This window comes from Dasypus novemcinctus, chromosome 4 (genome assembly GCF_030445035.2).
Source record: "Dasypus novemcinctus isolate mDasNov1 chromosome 4, mDasNov1.1.hap2, whole genome shotgun sequence".
Taxonomy (NCBI): Eukaryota; Metazoa; Chordata; class Mammalia; order Cingulata; family Dasypodidae; genus Dasypus; species Dasypus novemcinctus.
The window spans coordinates 162,659,498-162,679,206 of record NC_080676.1 but is presented as its reverse complement, the minus strand read 5'-3'; the positions used below and the strand labels follow the sequence as shown (position 1 = coordinate 162,679,206).

At 43.9% G+C, this 19,709-nt stretch overlaps 1 protein-coding gene across 5 annotated transcripts in view; it reads right to left on the bottom strand.

Annotated features, from left to right (window-relative positions):
• Positions 1–19,709, bottom strand: part of BACE2 (beta-secretase 2) — a 221,883-nt gene that overhangs the window by 168,038 nt on the left and 34,136 nt on the right. For all 5 annotated transcript variants that reach the window (XM_071214980.1, XM_071214981.1, XM_071214982.1 and 2 more), the window contains exon 2: positions 8,357–8,445. In XM_071214980.1, the coding sequence (XP_071071081.1) occupies positions 8,357–8,445 (89 nt within the window). The remainder of the gene's footprint in view (positions 1–8,356; positions 8,446–19,709) is intronic.

The window sequence follows — 19,709 nt, the reverse complement described above, 5'->3', positions numbered from 1 at the left end:
TACTAGCAAGCTGAATCCAACAGCGCATTAAAAGAATTATACACCATGATCAGGTGAGATTATCCCAAGTATGCAAGGGTGGTGGTTCAACGTAAGAAAATCAACTAATGTATTACATCATATTAACAGAGTAAAGGGAAAAAAACTTATGATCATCTAAATTGATGCAGAAGAGGCATTTGACAAAGTCCAACACCACCCACTGATAGAAAGACTCAGAAAACTATGGGAAGGAAACTTCCTGAACATGATTAAGGGCATATATGAAAAACCTACTACTGACATTATATTTAACGGTGAAAAACTGAAGGCTTTCTCTCAAAGATGAGGAACAAGAAAAGGATTCTCACTGTCATGACTGTCATTTCGACACTGTTTTGGAAGTCCTAGATAGAGCGCTTAGCATCTAAATTGGAAAGGAAGAAGTAAAACTTTTCTTATTTACAGATGACATGATCCTATATAAAGAAGATCCCCCAAAAATTCACAACAAAACTACTAGAGCTAATAAATGAATTAAAAAACTGATGGGGGACAAAATCCACATGCAAAAATCAGTAGAATTTCTATACACTAGTAATGAACAATCAAAAGAGGAAATCACAAAAAATGTCCATTTACAATAGCAACTAAAAGAATCCATACAAGTGCCAAGTCCACTCAATTGGGAAAAAGTCTCTTTTACACATGGTACTGGGACAACTGAATATCCATCTACAAAAGAATGAAGGTAGACTCCTACTTCACACCTTATACAAAAATTAACAAAAAATGGATCAAAGACATGAGTATAAAGACCAAATTATAAAAATCCTAGAAGAAAATATAGGAATCTTCAAGAACTTGTGTTAGATAATGGTTTCTTAGACTTTATATCCAGAGCACAAGTACTAAAAGAAAAATGACCAAAACAGGGAATTAATTAAAATTCAGAACTTCAGTGTATCAAAGCGCTTCACGGTTAAAGTAAAAAGACAACCAAAAGAATGGGAGAAAAAATACTTGGAAACCAGATATCTGATATGGGCTTCATATTCAGAATATGAAAAGAAATCCTTTAATTCAACAATAATAAAACAATCCAATTGAAAAATGGGCAAAGACTAGAACAGACATTTCTCCAAAGAAGATATACAAAAGGCCAGAAAGCATATGAAAAGATGCTCAACATCATTAGCCATTAGGGAAATGCAAATCAAACCCAAATGCATTACCCTTTCACACCCATTAGCATGGCCATTATTTAAAACTGGAAAATAATTAATGTTGTAGAGGATATGGAGAAATAGGAATACTTGTTAATTATGGATGGCATTGGTAAAATGGTGCAGCCACTGTGGAAGATAGTTTGGCAGTTCCTCAGAAAGTGTAAAATTACCACATGACCCAGCAATTCCACTTCTAGGTATATATACAACATATGAAAGCAGGGACTCTCACAGGTATTCGCATACTGATGTTCATAGTGCTATTATTCATTATTGTCAAAATGTGGGAGCAACCCTTGTGTCTTATCAACAGATGAGTGGAAAAACAAGATGTTCTCTCTCTATATATATATGTATATATATACAATGAAATTGTGTATATTCAGCTACATGTGACAATATGGATGAACTCTGAAGACATCATGTTGAGTGAAATAAACCAGAAACAAAAGGGCAAATATTGTATGATCTCACTGAAACAAAGTACTTAGAGTAAGCAAATTCATAGTCAGAAGCCAGAACATAGGTTATCAAGGGGGTAGGAAATGCAGAGTTAATTCTTAAGTGGTACAGACTTTCTCTTTGGGTGATGGAAATGTTATGGTGTTGGATGGTGGTGATGGTAGCACAATATCGTGAAACTAATTAATAGCACTGAATCATGCATTAGGATCAGGTTAAAAAGGGAAATTTTAGGTTGTATATATGTTACTAGAATAAGAAAAGAACATAGGACTGTACAACACAAACAATGAGCCCCCTTGTAAACTATGGACTACAGTTAATAGGACAATTATAACAATATTCTTTAACCAGTTGTAACAAATGTACCACACGAATGCAAGGTGTTAATAATAGGGTGATATATGGGAACTCTATGATTTTTCTGTAAACCTATAACTTCTCTAATAAAAAATTACATTAAAAGAAAAGAGTTACGATGGGAAACAATTTAAAACAAAACACTGAAACCCAGCAGATACCCAACAAAAATAGCTTCTTTCATTTAAACTTTCTAATTACTTGCTACATTTATTCAATCTATGACCTTTTATTAGAGATATTTTCTATAGAAATATTCCTATAGAGCCATTCTCACTAAGTATCCCAAACTGTATCATCCTGATGTCCAACTATTACATTCCAAGGGACCATGCTGGGTGGGATGTCTTGGTTAAGGGCAGGGGAGGTGCCTTCAAGCTCTTGTACAACAGATTTCTAGAAGGTTCTTCTGTGCTCTGGATCAGTGCTGCCCAAAAGCACTTTCTGTGATGATAGAAATATTCTATATTGTGTTGTTCAATAATGGTGACTACATGGGATTATTCTGCAAGTGAAATATTATTAGTGTGACAGAAGAACTGAATTTTTAATTTTACCTAACATTAGTTAATCTACATTAAAGTGGCTGCATGCAGCTACTGGCTCCTTGAACAAAACTTCAAGGAGTAAACACTCCAGAGACGTTCATAAGCCATTTTAAGGATTATTACTGTATAGTTTCCATCACTTTAAATTAAAATAAAAATGCATACTTCCTTTATCATTTTCTAACAACCTCCCTCTGGGCACTAAAATGCTGTGGCCCTCGACTGCTTTCCATATTACTTAAATATATTAAGAGAGTACTCCAGATTGGCTTCACAGCTACAACATCCATTCCTGGTGCTCAGAAGTAGCCGTCAATCAGGGATCTGGGCTGGTGGGAAAAGTCCATCACAGCATTAAAAATACTTTGAATCTAATTCAGGAGACATTCTTCCTCAGATATGAGTATTCTGGGAATAAAGGATTAAAAAGTTAAATCAGCTGAACAGAGGAGAAAATAGTCACAGAACTTTTGATTATTTTAGAAGAAGCTCTGTTGTTTTCAGAGAAAATAAAAAAAGAGAAGGTGGAAGGGAAGAATTCAAAAGAGTTGAACCCTTCAGACTGCTCTGGTTCTCCTAAGCCACCCCCAGGGAATGCTGGGTATCCCAAAGGACTCTGCCTTAGACTTCCCTGGGGCACTTCCTCATATTTGAAGGTTAGGAATTTACCCACTGGGTTGTTGACCAGATATCCCTCTTATCCTTTTCTTAAGCATCAAAAAGTGATCAGATCAGATGGATGGGTCACCAATGGCCTGGGGGCTGCTCAATCAGCCTCTAAACCTGGTGGTTCATCAACATCCTCAACAATGGCCCAGGGTCATGAGCTTCAAAATGGCAAGTCCTCTTCTGGACAGGCAGCTAACAAGCAAGTTCGAAAAATTATTGAAATAATCAGGCAAAAATATCCATCATCCTCCCATAGAAAGGTGAGGTATTTGATCTCAAGTATCCAGGTTAGCCTCCATCAATGAGGTCACTAGGTGACCTCACAATATCAGGTGAGAAAAATAAACTGTTCCCTAGCCACAACTACTCAGGGGGCTTCACCCTAGACTAGATGGAGTATAGGAGCAAGGATATATTTGAAGGGAAGCAGACTCAACTGCCTTCATAGGTCAGTAAAGGGTCAGGGCCATGAGTATATTCAATCTTCTCATCAAACTAACTGACTGAAGGCTATTTTATTGGCTACTAAAGAAGAACATTTTAAAAAATGCATGACCTTCTTTTTGCTGTAGAGTAACACATTAGAACATTTGCTGCCATGAAAAGAGGGCTTCTGATGGGAACAAGCTACCTAAATGACTAATGGTAGCCTGATATCTCACTCCATAAATCAAAGAGATCTTGTCAAAGAACCCCAAGCCAAATCTCCAATTACTGGAAAATGTTCCAGGAAGCACTGAACCTGAATATCCAAAGACTGGAGAACTTGAATCAGAGGCTCACAAACCCAACCAGGAACCTCATTATAACTAAGAGAGATCAGAAGGACGAGCAAACGCAGAGACATCACAGGACAGGGGCTACAGCTCAAAAAAGAAAGCTTCGTCAAAAATTGAGAAAGGAAGTATCTTCCCTTGGCTTCCATGAACTACAATGGCGGAAAGTGTACCTTCAGGCCAACGTGAAAGTTAGCTGAAAGCATTAGACCAATTAACAATACAGAAATTCACATACAGAGAAAATGTTTATATCTTTATAATAATAATAATAATCTGGGTGAACTATAGCCTATCAAAAGCATGAAAGGAACAGAGAAAAGGAAATAAAAGAAGGCTGAAATAAATTTAAGCAAGCATTTAACCTGAAAAGCAAGCATAACAATAAGCATGCAGTGGATGGAATGGAATTTGCCTAAAACTCAGAAATGTGATAATTCCCACCTGACTGAGTGAAGAAGAAACCTGAACAGTCCTGTTGAAAAATCTTCTCTTTAAAAGATAGGCTGTGCCAAGGTGAGAGGCCCTAAATGTGGTCATATTTTATATTTAATTAGCAAACTTCAATATGACTTACAAATCAGAAAGGTAAGCTGAAGTTTGAATGGCAGAAGTGCCCAGTGGGTGAAAATGACAATGTCAAGTCTAGGGCTTCCTCTAGACATTAGCAGGCTCTGTTGGTTCTCTTTTAAGTGTGCAAAAAGGGAGAAATAATTTAGAACCTGCAGTGTTCTGAAAGCTGACCGGGAGTCTAACTAACTACAGAGAGTGCCCTGACTTCTCACGGGGAATTAGCAAGAGGAGCTCTGGATGTTCCCAGGAGTCTTCATACAAAATTAGGAATGAAGGAACCAGAGGAGTCTTTAAGCACGAAGAACAGCATGCATCTGCCACCTGAATGCAAGCCTGACTCGGGGTTAAAAGTCATTTGAACACACCTAGCAAAGTTAATAGAGAAGTTAGAAAGATGGGTCTTCCCAAAGTATGAAAAGAGAACCATGATCCACCAAACGAAACAGAAGGGAGATGAGAAGATGCCTCATGGTATGGTTGACTGACTACTGTAAACATATTAAATGACATTGTACACAGCATCCATAATGCTGACTAGTTACCCTTCAATGTTTCATTCTTTGCATCTGCCTGGCAAAAGGATCTCTGGGTTGAAAAGTGTGCTCCAACTTCCCTGAAGCGTGGCTATGAGTACTCAGCTGCTGGGCATGTAGATGTTGCTGCCCAAGAACCACCACTGACCTACTGGGAGGGAAAGTGCCACCAACGGCGATAAAGCTGCATGCTTATTCTCCTAAAGCAACTATATATACCACAAGGACTAACCGTTTCCTTCCACTGTATCATGTGCCTACACATGTGTGATGAGAAACAAAATGGCTCTTGGAAGGGAGGAAAATGCTACGAAATAAGTACTCAAGCTCCAAGTATGGAAATGCTGCCTCTTAAATCCTGAGCCCCACCTTAGCCTGCCATGGAAAGAATGCAAGGCAGGGACAACTTTGCCACCCAGAATGAGAGTTCTTCCTGGGGAAGCCACTGCCTCTTGGGGGTGTTTTTGGTTGCTCACGGGTCAGCACCAGTTGGCGTGCAATGTGCAGGGCAGTTGCACAAAACGAAGAACTGTCCCATGTCTCATACTTTCCAAGTCCTTCTGGATACTGAAATGGGTGGAAAGCCTAGTGATCATCAGAGCTCAGAATTTACCTCTCTGTTCTAGAAGCACAAAGCATTTCTTACATCATTTAAATACATAATGGATTTTCCAGGAATGCAACTACCACGTAGGTTGAGAGAAGGTGATACTTTATTTTGTTTGCAACCTTAGCAAGCTTCTTTGCATCGCCAACCCAAGCCCCTCTGGGGTCCGAGTCTAACTCGGTCCTCCTCCATCAGCATCCTGGGTGCTGCCCTGTTCTCAGCATCCCCTTACGGACACCCTGGGTGTTTACACACTGAGGTACCCATTACTTTATCATAAGTTACTTCCCATTCATCCCCCTATATTACATCAGGGCATTTTAGAATTATGTACATAGGTAAGTGCTATTACTTTTGCATTTCATTTGAGAGCATTACAAAGCCGTAGTTATAAAAAGGGGGAGCTGGGGCTGACGCCTGGAGAACCGATGACCTAAAAGTACGAATGTGGGCAAATCCCTTGGCCTCCTGGGTCTTCTCTGCTGGACGAGACCAAAAACGAAAGGTGTGGACCAACTGGAAGTTCTCTTCCATGATGAAGTGGCTGGAACAAGCAGTTGGTGGTGAGGGGGGGTATTTGGGGGAAGAAGATTGGGACAAACCACCAATCTGGATGGGAAAGGTCAAAGGGCAGCAGGCATCATAAACTAAACCCCTCCCCCTGTAGAAACACCACCCTCCACTCTACACACATCTTTGTGATGGTAGCAACAGCTCTGGGGCACGTTTAGTCTTCTCAGTGAGAAAGCAATCACCACCGGGGCCGGGGGGGGGGGGGGGGGGGGGGGGGGGAGGCGGTCATCCCGGATGTATTAGTTGGCCAAAGGGGTGCTGATGCAAAATACCAGAAATTGGTTGGTTTTTATAAAGGGTGTTTATTTGGGGTAGGAGCTTACAGAGTCCAGGCCATGAAGCATAAGTTACTCCCCCCACCAAAGTCTATTTGGATCAGGATGGCTGCTGACGTCTGCGAGGGCTCAGGCTTCCTGGGTTCCTATGCTCCTGGGGCTTGTTCTACTCTGGCTTCAAGGTTCCTCCCTTCCCGGGGCTGGCTTCTGTTTCCTCTGTGAGCTGACTTCCTGGGGCTCCAACTTCAGGCTTCAGCATCAAACTCCAACATCAAAACCCCCCAACTCTGTTCTCCCCCTTGCCTTTTACCTGTGAGTCCCCACTCACCAAGGGGTGGGGCCTCCACACCCTAATCATAACTCAATCATGCCCAGGTACAGATCAGATTACAAGCATAATCCAATATCTATTTTTGGAATTCATAACCATATCAAACTGCTACACTGGAATATCAACAATGAAAGCTTTCTAATACGCTCTGTTATCCAGGAAGCCGTAGGTTCCTTGAGGAAGAGCGCACTCTATCTCCTCGGCCCAGGAGGACCCTCACGGCACTAGAAGCCACTCCCTGCCCCCAGCAAGCAGCTGCACCTGCACCTACCAGACAGGACCTCACGTATTTGTGTCACCAAAATGGCGACCAAGATGTGGCATCAGTAGAAACTGACAAGGGGTTCTCGTCCCCTGATTGTTTTCACACATGGGAAATCTTTTTGCTTTATTAAAATTGCCTGGCACTCTCGGAAGCTTCCCACGCATTATTTTCCCTTCCTCTTTCCCTTCTTATTTTTTCCTCCAGCTAAAGGTGGGATTTATTCCCTGGGAAAAAAGAATGTGGATGAGGAAAGTGATAAAGGGAAGGCATAAAAAGGATTTATGGTGAAGAAATGGGGGCAGTTTCACATTCATGACCCTGAAAAGCGAATCACTTCATGTCAAGTTTACTGGTCTGGTCTGTTGAGTTTGAATTTTAGGGTCACAAAAGAGATGCGGGAATGGAAATACGCACAACATCAACGTGCTACGGGCACCCAGGAGGCACTGAGCAGAAGGCTGATGAGGCTGCTCACTCGGGGGTCTCCCCAGGCCTCACCTGGTGCCCCGGCAATTGGGGAGCCCCAGGGTCCTACTCCACCAGAGCTTTCTTCACTTCCAGAGACTTCCATCCAGACTTCCTACTTTCGTACAAAGCTGCCCCATAGTTGTTAGCACGGAGCCCCAGTTTCAGCCTTTAATGCTTTGTGCTCCCAACACTAATTTCTTTTCAGACAAGTCATGGAGCCTTTTGCCCAGAAATGGTTTCTGTGAACCACGCCTTAAAGCCCCTACTGAACCAGGGGCAACGCAAAGGTGGGTTTCCAGGCACTGCTGCCCAGAATGGGTGCACCTTCACATACAGCCCTCTCCACCTCCGGCTCGAGCCCACAGCCCCTCCAGGACCTGACGGGGTGCGATAAACATCGAAGGCTCAACAGCTCCCTGAGACTTGTGTAACTACAAGGCTTGTGTTTGACTTAACATTTTATAAAGTGAATCTCATATAAATGCACCAGGCTATTAGGAGAATCATACCATGAATTCCCTTGAAGGAGCATATACATGTGTATATGCACACATACACACACATACACACAAACATACACACATCTTGCCCCCAAAATAAACAACAACAAAACGGCCATTCGGCGGTTTCGTTCCAGCGTATTTTGAAGTACGTCACTTCACGTGGTGCCCCAGCTTGGCCACACCAAGCCACTGCTCCGTCACTTACCTCTCAGCATCAAAGTAGGTGTCTACGTAGGCATGGGGAGCACCTGCCACGGCGAAGTTACTGCTTCCAGTGTCGATGAGAATCTGCAGCTTTTTATTTTAGGGAGAGAAAAGAGAAGGCATCAGGTGATTGGAATAAAGCAAATGCACCTGAATATTTTTTAAAAAATTAAGTTCCCTAAATAATTTATCAGTTAGAAAAAACTTAGACCAACTAGGAAAAAAAAAAAGCTGTTATAATGTTGAAATTGGAACTTGGTCTGTTAAGGAGCTTGAGGCAGGGAGGGTGAAATTGTTTTGCTGCAGATACACACCTAGCCTGAACCTACCTTCAAGAAGCTTTGAAAGAAAATTAATTTATTTAAATATCTGGGAGTTCTTTAAGCCACTGGTGCTTTCTAGAAAGCCCTTTTTCACCTCTGGGCTTTTGCCCAGGTGAAGCCCCCTTCCTCTCTTCCTGTCTTTCCAAATCTTGTTTGGAAAACCTGACCCAACATGTCATCCCTTCCCCAGGATGCTTCCCCAGCCTCCTCTGCCAGTTGCCATCCCGCATCTCTGTTGCATAGCAACCCAGAGCACCTGTCAAAGGGTATTGTTTTCAGTCTCTTCAAGGTATAATTTACACACAATAAAATGCAAGGTCCTAAATGTTCACCAGGTAAGTTTTGACATGGTATAATCCTTGTAACCCTCACCCAAAACAAAATACAGAAACCGCCATCATCCCAGAAAACTCCCCTTATGTCCCTTTCTGGATTCAATCCCCCCTCAGCCCCAGAGGCCACCACCGTCTGACTTCTTTCTCCATGGACTGTTTTTACAGGTTCTTGGATATTAGATAAGCGTAATCATACAGCATGTGCTTCGGGTCTTGTTTTGTTTTAAGTCTGGCTTCTTTTGCCCAACAACACATTTTTGAGATTCTCTCATGTTTTATGTATTGGCACTTTAATTTTATTGTTGAGTAACATTTCTTCGCATGGAGATGCCACAATTTGCCTGTTTATTACAGTTTATATGTATCTGGGTGCTACCTGTTCTTGGCAATCATGAATTAAGCTGCTATGGGCATTCTTGTGGATGTATGTTTCCATTTCTCTTGGCTAAATACCTACATGTGGAATATACTGGGTCATAGGGGAGATGTATTTTTAATGTTTCTTAAAAACTGCTGGGCAGGCCTCTGAAGCAGATAAACCAAGTTATATCCCCACAAGCGACACACTGTTGGTCTACTTGCTCCAAATTCTTTCCGACCTTCGGTGAATGGCCTTAGAGATTTTAGCTATTCTAGCGGCTGTGGAATGGTGTCTCAAGGTGGTTTTAATTTGCAATTCCTGGTGGCCGATGATATTCAACTCTTGCATGGTATTTTCCTTGTTTTGCTCATCTCTCCAATAAAATCCAAGGGTAGGAGGCTGGTTCAGTTTCTCAGCTGTTAAAAAATACCATACAATGGGTTGGCTTAGGTGATGGGAATTTATTGGCTCATGGTTTTGAGACTCGGAGAAGTCCAAAGTTGAGGCATGGGCCAGGTGATTTTTTCTCCCTAAGGACAGTGGCGTCTGGGACTGACGGCCAGAGATGCTCAGCTCCCGCTCTCCGTCACAGTGGCAGCACCTTCTCCTTTACTTTCCAGGATCCGATGACTTCCAGCTACTTCCTGTGTCCTTCTCCCTATGTCCAATTTCCTTGCTTATAAAGACTTCAGCCCTATTGGAGTAAGGTGTGCCCTCATTCAGAGTGGGCACACCTTAGCTATGACATCTTCAAGGGTCCTACTTACAATAGCTCACACCCACAGGACCAGGGCTTGGGACCTGAACAGGCCTTTTGTGGGGGACGTGATTCAATCCACAACAATGTGTATGTTATTCAGCTTTTTATGCCCACATCTGAGTCCAGACCCATAGCCAATTGTTTACAGAATGAAAAAATCTTTTAGAAACAAGCATAGAACACGTAGATATAACCCAAAACATTTAAAATTAGGTTAAAAAAAAACTGGGGAAGCGGATGTGGCTCAAGGGATAGAGCTTCTGCCTACCAAATGGGAGGACCTGGGTTCAATCCCTAGGGCCTCCTGGTGAAAAAAAGAGAAGAGAAACATGGCCATGCAGCAAGCCAGTGCCCACGTGAGTACGTGTGTGGTGAGCCAGGCCCTGTACAAGTGAGTCACACAGCAAGATGATGATGCATCAAAAGAGACAAGGGGAGAGTCAAGGTGAAGTGAAGCAGAAACCAGGAACTGAGGTAGCACAATTGACAGGGAACCCCTCTCGCCATCAGAGGTCTCCAGGATCGAATCCCGGTGAATCCTAGAGGAGAGAAAATGAGAAGAGAAGACAACACAGACAGCAAAAACAATGGGAGGGAGAAGGGGAAGTGGGAAAATAAATAAATAAATAAATAAATCTTAAAACAAAACAAAAACAAAGCTCATGACCTTCTAACATAAGAACAGCAGAAGACCTTCAATAGCACCTACTGTGTGCCAGGCACCATTTTAAGGCCTTCACACATATTCACTTATTTGCACCCAACAACACTCTGGGGCACCATGATCATCATTCCTATTTCCAGATGGGGAAACTGAGGTGCAGAGAGGCTGACCTGCCTAGTCACAATGGGTAAGTGGGAGACCTGGGGCTCAAACCCCAGGGAGGCTGAGTCCAAATGCCATTCCCTTAGCCCAACCTGACCACACGCTAGACTCTATGACCCATCATATCATTGACTTGTTCATTACGATTCTCGTCTCTCCTCCCCGCCATCCCACCCACCCATGCACAAGCTCTCTGTGCCTGGACTTGTGCTCTTTTGCTCACTGATGTCCCCAGAGCCTAGAAGAGAGCCAGGCACATAGTTGTTCGTTGAATGAACCATTAAATTATTCTCCAAGATAAAATCAAACCCACTAACTTTGCTCTTGGTACATAGACAATATGGATTCAGGAAAAAACAAACAACTAAACTTGAGAAATCACTCACTTCCCTGAGTCTGCTGTGTGTAGCGTTTGCAGAGACACAGTTTTTATCATGCATGTCCAGTTCTTTTAGTGATTCTCTTTGTAACTAATGATACCCTTTAACCTCTTCTCTTGACTTAGCAACTTAGAATGGTATTTATGGGCTCTCCCTTTGAAATCTGACAAAATTAGCTTCCTTCTAAAAATCAAGCTGTTAGAAAGAAGGGGGTCATCCAGGATAACGAGAGAAGGGAGGAAATGGTAGATTACAATACTCTTTTTACCTCCATATGTCCTTTCTTACTTAAAACAATACATTTCAACCCTTTTTCTTTATCCACCTGCCTAGGCTCTTTACCTATCATCTGGTCATACTTAGGAAAGATGAGGAGACGAAGCCCTTAAATAGTCATGCGTCTCTGTCCTACTCAACCTCTCAATGTTACCATGCTGCTTTTATATTCTTAAGGTTTATCTTTGATAATTGCATTTCTCAGAGTTTTTCAGTTATTTTCTATAAAGAAATAGGTTCAGTGCTGCCCACCAGTCCTTTGAGCCACAGTTTCTTCACCGAGCTCATAGATGGCTAGATTTTGTTCAGCATCCCACTTGCCCCACCCCAAAATGGGTTCCACCTTCTCTACGTGCTTTCCTCTTTGAGAATGACTCTCTGTACCTTTATACTAGAGTAATGGTTTGCCTGGGTATAATATATTTCAGTCATATTTTACCCCCTCAACATATTCTAGATAGTTCTCCAAAGCCTGATAAAAAGAAATCTGAGGCACTCTTTCTTTTCCCTCTTTGCAAATGGCTTTCGTTTTCTGCTTAGCTACCTGAAGAAGTCTTTCCTTATCCATAAAGTTTCATAACTTTATCACAATACATTCTAATTTTGCTTGGCCCAATTCAATTTTCCTAGAGAATGGAACTGACCTTTCAACTGACAGATTCCATTTCAGGAAAATTTTCTGGTATTTCATCTCTGCATACTTTTTCTCTTTCATTTGTTAGGTTCTTTATCCAAGGACACCGGTTACTATATTGTCAACCTGGTCTTCCATGTCTATGAAAACTTCTGCTTTAATTTCTTCATTACTTTCCTCTGCACTCACTGAATTTTGAGCTTCCCCTTTATGCCAATAATTTGAGGGTGGGTTTTTTTTTACATGTTGTTTTTGTTCCTTGTAGTTTCTAATTTATTTCATAGCTCTGCAATTTGCTAGATATAATATATTTGGGTCATATTTTTTTCCCATTTTGCTCCTCCACTTGCTTCCTTACGGCTATAACACATTTCCTTCTCATTACTTTCATTTCACCTTTGAATCCATATTCTATTGAATTCATGATTTGACAAACTACTTCCATAGCATAATATACTCATGGCATTTTCTTTTATTCCTTTCTGACTTCTTCCATTTGCCATCTCTCCTTTTTCTTTTACTCTCTAACGTGTTCGCATAACTGCTGCACTGCTTCACACTTAACATGGTCACTTCCGGCAGATTTTAGTTTCCACAATGTGTGTTACAGGAATTCTCCTGCACACCTTTTCCACTTCCCGGGGACCTGTCTGCCATCTCCCCCTACTCCAGAGGGGCAAGGGAGCAGGTGATGGGAGACAGGTGCTTTTGTTCTGCTCACTCTCCTGAGACCTCATTTACAACCTGCGGCAGGTCCAGATCAGGCAGGGGAGCCCTGTCCCTAGGCAGGGACACTTTTTAGCAGAGTCCACTCCAGTGGCCATTTCCACCCTTTTGCACAGCCCTTCCATTGTGCCCATGGCCAAAGGAGCAAATGTTATACCCTAATTTCCAACCCTTTGTGGGGTGGGCTCTTGGCTAGGTTTGTTCCCCCCCGTCCCCTTTCCCTTAGAAAACCCCGTCTTGGTTTGGCTCATGCCAGTCCTTACTCTGCACGTTGCTGCCCACATTCCTTTCCTTTCCACTTTCCTCGAGGCTTAGAGGGTGATCCGGGGAACCTCTGTCACGGTGGTGGGGCTAGGATGCCCAGGAATTTCTTCACTCGCTGATGGCCTTCATCCAACTTAATTCATGAGTGACTGGGTGGGGAATATACTTAAAAGAATAACTGGAATTCAGTGCCATCTCATTCTACTTTGGTGTTTGTGTTTCTGTGTGATGGAGCTAGACTCAGACGTGATCTTTGTCCACAAGCCTCTCCTGTTACTTTTACTGGAACTGTAGTTGGTGCTGGGGTTTAATGTATACCCAGAGGATCTGAATCTCTGGACTGACCATGTGATAGCCAGGCCCTGAGCCTCAACAGACTTGCAACTCCTACACTCTGGTTTATTGGACTTAGCCCACTCAGTTAACACGGAGGTGAAGAAGGTCAACCACTACACCGGGGAGCCAAGAGTGCCTATAACTGAAAGCAGGAGAACTGCATCCAGCATCCATGTGGAATCTAAGCACCCTCTTGATATAGATGTGGAGTGGACACAACCACATTCTAAGGTCCACAGGATGGTAGAATAGAGTATGGATTAGAGTGGACTTACTGATATGCTATTCATGAACTATTGTAATTAGTAATCGAAGAAAATGTGGCATGGTTGTGGAGAAAGTGGCCATGGTGGCTGCTGGGGGTAGGGAGTGGGAGGAAGAGATGTGATGTGGGGGCATTTTCGGGGGTTGGAGTTGTCCTGGGTGATGCTGAGGGACAGTTACCGGACACTGTATGTCTTCCCATGGCCCACTGGGTGGATGGGTGGACTGTGGGAGAGTGTGGGCTATGGTGTAGACCATTGACCATGAGGTGCAGCGATGCTCAGAGATGTATTCACCAAATGCAATGAATGTCTCATGATGATGGGGGAGGTTGTTGCTATGGGGGGAGGAGTGGGGTGAGGGGGGTGGAGGGTATATGGGACCTCATATTTTTTTAATGTAACATTAAAAAATTAAAGAGAAAAAAAAATTAATAAAAGAAAAAATATAATAACTAATACATTTTTCATCAACTGTTCATTTCTTCTTTATTTTTGCACTGTCCTTTCCCTAAGTCAAATGCTGTTTTATTTCAGTGTGAAGCTATACTTAACCCTCTAGGTACAAAGACGGTCAAACAAACAAACAAAAAGTAAAAGAAAAGAAGTAACTGTTAGGAATAAATTTAACAAAATATATTCAAGACCTGTATATTGAAAAATCACAAAAAATTTCTGAGAGAAACTAAATAAGATTTTAAAAATCTACGATGCTCATGCAAAAAAAGTAATTCTATGAAATGCAATATGAGCAAGGCTGAGTTTTGCATTCACTGTCTGTATGCAAGAATATAACAGGTAAATCCATATTCAGGCAAACCCCACTTGGGCAGGTGAAGGAATTTTCAGTATTAGGTATGTGAATTTTTAAATTGCTTTGTAACATAAAGGACTAGTTAAACTAACAACACTCTCCATTACCTTCATTACTAATTAATATCTGAGTTTGTATGAACTCTCAATCAGCTTACAAAGGCAAGTTGTCAAAGTGGTCTGGATTCTCCCTGTCTTAGTCTGCCAAAAGGCTACCTTTACAAAGTACCAGAAATCTGGGCTTTTATAAAGGGTATTTATCTGGGGTAAATTCAGAATATATTAGTTTACAAACATAATCTTTCTCTTTTTGGGATTCATAAAATAATCTCAAACTGCCACACTCTACATTCTAAATTCCAAAAGGCATTACATTATTCTAAAAACCCTTAAATCACTTCAGTAGCAAGGCTAAGTACAAAATCACATCAAAATTAGTTATAGGAATACAGTTTGTCTTGGGTCAAAGGTCTCCTCTGGCAGTAGACCTGTGAAACTTACAAAACAAGTTATCTGCTTCTAATATAAAAATGAGGCACAGACATAAACATTTGCACTATGATAAGGAGAATCTGGGAGGGAAACTTGTGTCATGGGTCCCTAAAACCTGCAGGGCATAGTCCATTACATTTGAACGTCTGAGGGTCATCCTTAAAATGATGGTTTCTTCTTCTCCTTGGGGTCATGGGGGCCCACAGGCTTGGTTCCACCCTCATCAAGTATCTGGGTGGTGAACAAGTTCCAGACCTCACCCTCCAAAAATATTGGGGTGATGGTCACACTTTTCCTAAGCTCTGGGGTTCAGTCTCAACCCCCTTAGTATAGGAAGGTGGTGGCAACATTCTCCCTAATCTCTGGCACACAGGCCCAACCCCCTCAGAGCAGGGGGGTGGTGACCTGACTCTCCCCAACCTATGGGGAACAGGTCTGCTCCCCTCAGAGCAGTGGGGTGGCAATTTAACTCACCCCAACCTGTGGGTAATAAATCCACCCCCCTCAGAACAGTAGAGTGCTAACCTAACTCCCTCCAACACTCCTCAGAGAAGTGAGGTGGTGACCTAACTCTTTCCAACCACTGGAGAATGTGCTCCACCCTCTCTGTAATTAACCTGGAGCAGCCAAGCTCTCCCCAGAACAGCAAGCTGCAACATCCACCCTCTTCAAATGCCAGGGCAGACTCACTCTCTCCGTACACATGGGTGGGGTTCCTCTCTTGGCCTGAGGAGGTGTCTTAACTCCAGACCTCAGCTTCCATGAGTTTCCTCTTAAAGCTGTTTGTCCTTCAATCTCTCCCCTCCCTGTCCCTTTCCAGTCAAGGCTGACAGTGGTTTCGTTCATACAGGTCTCACAGAAAGCTTGTTGGTTTAGCATGCAGGAAACAGTATCCAACTCATCAGACAAAACTTTCCACAAGTACCTGGATAACTCAATCTCCAATCCTGACTTACAAGTTCCAAGTTTAGTTAATTCCTCAAATGGGACACTATCCTCTGGGGGCTTGACTTCCAGAAACTTGGAATTTCTGAAATCAGTCTCTGGTCTCTTTCTGCCCCACAAATCAGTTCTCAGTTTCTCTCTTTCCTCTCACATTTTGCTATAAGCTACAAGGAGAAGCCAGGCTGCATTCTCCAGATTTATTATGGAAATGTCCTCAGCTAAATGTCCAAGGTCATCATTTTCAAATTCTGCCTCTGTCTAACATCATGAGTCAATTTTGCCAAGTTCTCTGTAGCATCCAAACAAGGATCATCTTTCCTCCAGTCTCCAATAATAGTTTCATCATTTACTTCTGAGGCATCACTGGAAGTAATTTTAAGTTCCATATTCCTACCGACAGTCTTTTCAAAGCAATCTAGGCCTTTTCCACCAAGCATCTCACAATTCCTCCAAAAAAAAACCCCTACCCATTTACAAAACCATCCCAGCATTTTTGGTAATTGCGGCAGCACAACCCCACTCTCCTGGTACCAGTTTTTGTCTTAGTCTGCCAAAGGGGTGCTGATGCAAAGTACCAGAAATCTGCTGGCTTTTATAAGGGTATTCATTTGGAGTAAAAGCTTACATTTACAAGGCCGTGAAAAGTCCAGTTCAAGGCACCATAAGACAGCTGCTATGTGTTGAAGCAAGTTGACTGCTGATCTCTGCCACGTTTCTCCTTCCCCTCTGGGCTCTCCCTTCCCTCTTGAGCTCTGTAGGCCCAGCCTCTTGGGGCTTGGTGCTTAAGTGATCCTGTGGTCCTCTCCCTCCTGTCATAGGGTTTGTTTCTTCCAGGGTCTCCCGCATCTTGGCTAATCTGCTCTCATCCCATGCTCAGCTGTGAGCTGTCAGGAAAACAGCTCATCTCTCCCCAGGGCCTCAGCTTTTTGAGCCTTTTCCTTTCTGTCACATGGTAGGATCAAAAATGGCAGAGCTCTCTCTTCCTGTGTCTGTCTCTGCGTTTCTGTTTATGTGGGGCCCAGCAAGGGGGCAGAGACCCGACCTGAGCTCCCCTTACTGAGGTAGCCAATCAAAAGGCCCAAAGTGATCCTAGCAAGTAATCTAATCAAAGGCCCCTCAGCTGAATTTAATGCAATCAAAGAGTATCACACCCAGAGGAACAGATTAGTTTACAAACATAATCTTTCTCTTTGTGATTCATAAAATAATCTCCAACTGCCACACTACCCATCCTTGTGCGTTATGTTTCTCTCCACATGTGTCCCTACAACTTCATCCAAACCTCCTGGGGAGCATGTTAAAAATACAGATTTCATGGTCCAGATTGAGGTACAGGAACCGCTGGGACGGGCAGGGGCAGCCACGGGCAACATCAGCATCACTAACCCTTCCGGGGCTCAGGGCCTCCTCTAGAAAAGGGACACAAGGATCCCCTCTCAAGGGACTGCAGTTAGGGTAAGCGAAGGGGTCCATAAGGGGCCTGTGCAGAACAGGTGCTAGCTGAGTCCCATCTGTGTCCTGGTTCTTCCCAAAGCTCTACCAGACATGCCAGGAATCGCTGCTGTTACAGGGAGTCAGGAGGCTCTGGAGAGCATGCCCTTGGGGAAGAATTTGCAAAACAAAATGCATTTGTTTTGGTTGGGAAAACTTTCTCTAATGCACTGTGAGCTGCCCTGGGAGCTGTGCTGGGAGCCATTTCCCCAGGCCTCCCCCTGGCTTTCTGCTGCCAGCAGCCACGCCTTCCTGGGATGGTCTCCGCGTCTCACCTTCAAAGGGGGCCGGCCTCTGGGTCTCCCCACTGCGCCCCCGGACGGGCTCTGGGGCACACGCCCTTTGCAGTCAGCTTAGGGTTAAACGGGGAGCAGCTTACTGAGACCAGCCCGGAAACAGCAAGGCCCAGGACCTGCCTGCAGTCATGTTCCAAGTTGCCATTTTTCAAGTATCATTGCCCTACCCAGAGGATCCTGAGCTGAAGCTGCCACAAGCTGATGAAGGAAACCATCTGGCCTCCTCGTCACTGTCTTCATTTCAGGGATTTAACTGTCTCCTGGAGGCAAGAGGAGCTTTTGAAGTAAGCCGGCTTGGGTGAAAGGGAGGGGCAGTAAAGAGGAGAAGGAAAAAAAGAGACCCTAGAATTCCTTCACGCGGCAAATCGGGGAGTTTCCGGTCGTTAAAAGAGAAGAGTGTGGCTATTAGGCAAGAGACATCAATCACCCTAAGAAAAATCCTAATTGCACAAAAGTGAGAAATACCTTTCCTTGGTAATGAAAAGTCACAGAGATAAAAGCTACAGATTCCCGGAGAACGCCCTTCCTGTCCACGTTCGTTTTTAGTACCGAGCGTGTTCATTTTTGTGAACATTTTTTGGGTCTCGCTGGCCCCCGTGCACCCAGCACTGCCCAGGAAGATGTGGGTTGCAATGCCAGCCCGGCAGCCCGCGTCCTCGCCACCCAGGGCCCGCATCACACCGTACGCTCCCGAACAACCAGGCGCAGTCAGAGCAGACACAGGACGATTGTCCTTGGCATAATAGCCCAGTGACCGGGAGCTGCTCTGGATAGCCCCTCTGCTCTTCTGGCCTTGGGATGGAATCCCACCCACCGCCTTCCCGCCAGGACCTGAACAAAGGGCGGCCTTTGACACCCACATCGCACCCCCCTTCCTGCCACCCCACACGCGGCCGCTCCTTTGCGAAGGACCACACAAGCCGACCGAGTTGGGCTGTAACCCAGCCGGCTCTACTGGACACGGGCGTTTTCCCCTAATTGCCCACACATTTGGTACAATCGCAGCGATTTCAGCAGCAGCTAGTTGGCAGGATGACTCGACTCGGTGTCATGGCTCAGCCACGCGGCCACCAACTCAGTCCTTCCTACACTACGCAACTTGGGAAGAGAAATCTCCCTGAATGAACCAGGCAGCTGCAAGGCCAGGCAGGGGACAGGTATCCAGGGAGCAGCCGACCCTCTGGGTTATGCTTAAAGGAATGTTTCTGAGCAGCAAGCAGAAGCCAATGTCGTTTTTCTGTGCGGCAACACTGGAAATGAGTATTTCTCACGTCGATTTCTTGCTGGGGCCACCACTCCCTTTTTGGCAAAGCATCTCAGCTGCAAATTGTTAAAGAAAAATAATAATGCCACTTGCTTTATAAAGTGCACTCGGGCCACTCAGAAAGGATGAAATCTCAGATATTTTCTTCAGATCACCTCCCACTCCCCCACCCCTCCACCCCCTTCTCCCCACACCCCAACTGCCAGCAGCCAGACCTGCTGTCTCCACCCTGGGAATTTCCTGGCTCCTGGGGTTCAGCTGTGCAGCTAGGCACACACCATAGCCTGCCCTGGCCCATCCAGCTCGGCTCCTAGAGGGAGGCTGAAAATGCAGACTTGTCCTCACATTCCTGGAGTGTTCAGGAATTTGAAAGCACACACTTATGTGACTCAGAGGCACGTCAGAGAGATATTATCCCCTGCTTTGCAAACTAGGAAAATAGAAACACGGAGGGGTGCAATCCCAGAGGAGCTCCTGGGAGTCCAGACTCCTGTTCCCTGCTTCCTTCCCTATGCTAAGTATCCTCTGGAAGAAATCCCATTTCTTCCAGAATATAGTAACAGGGATCC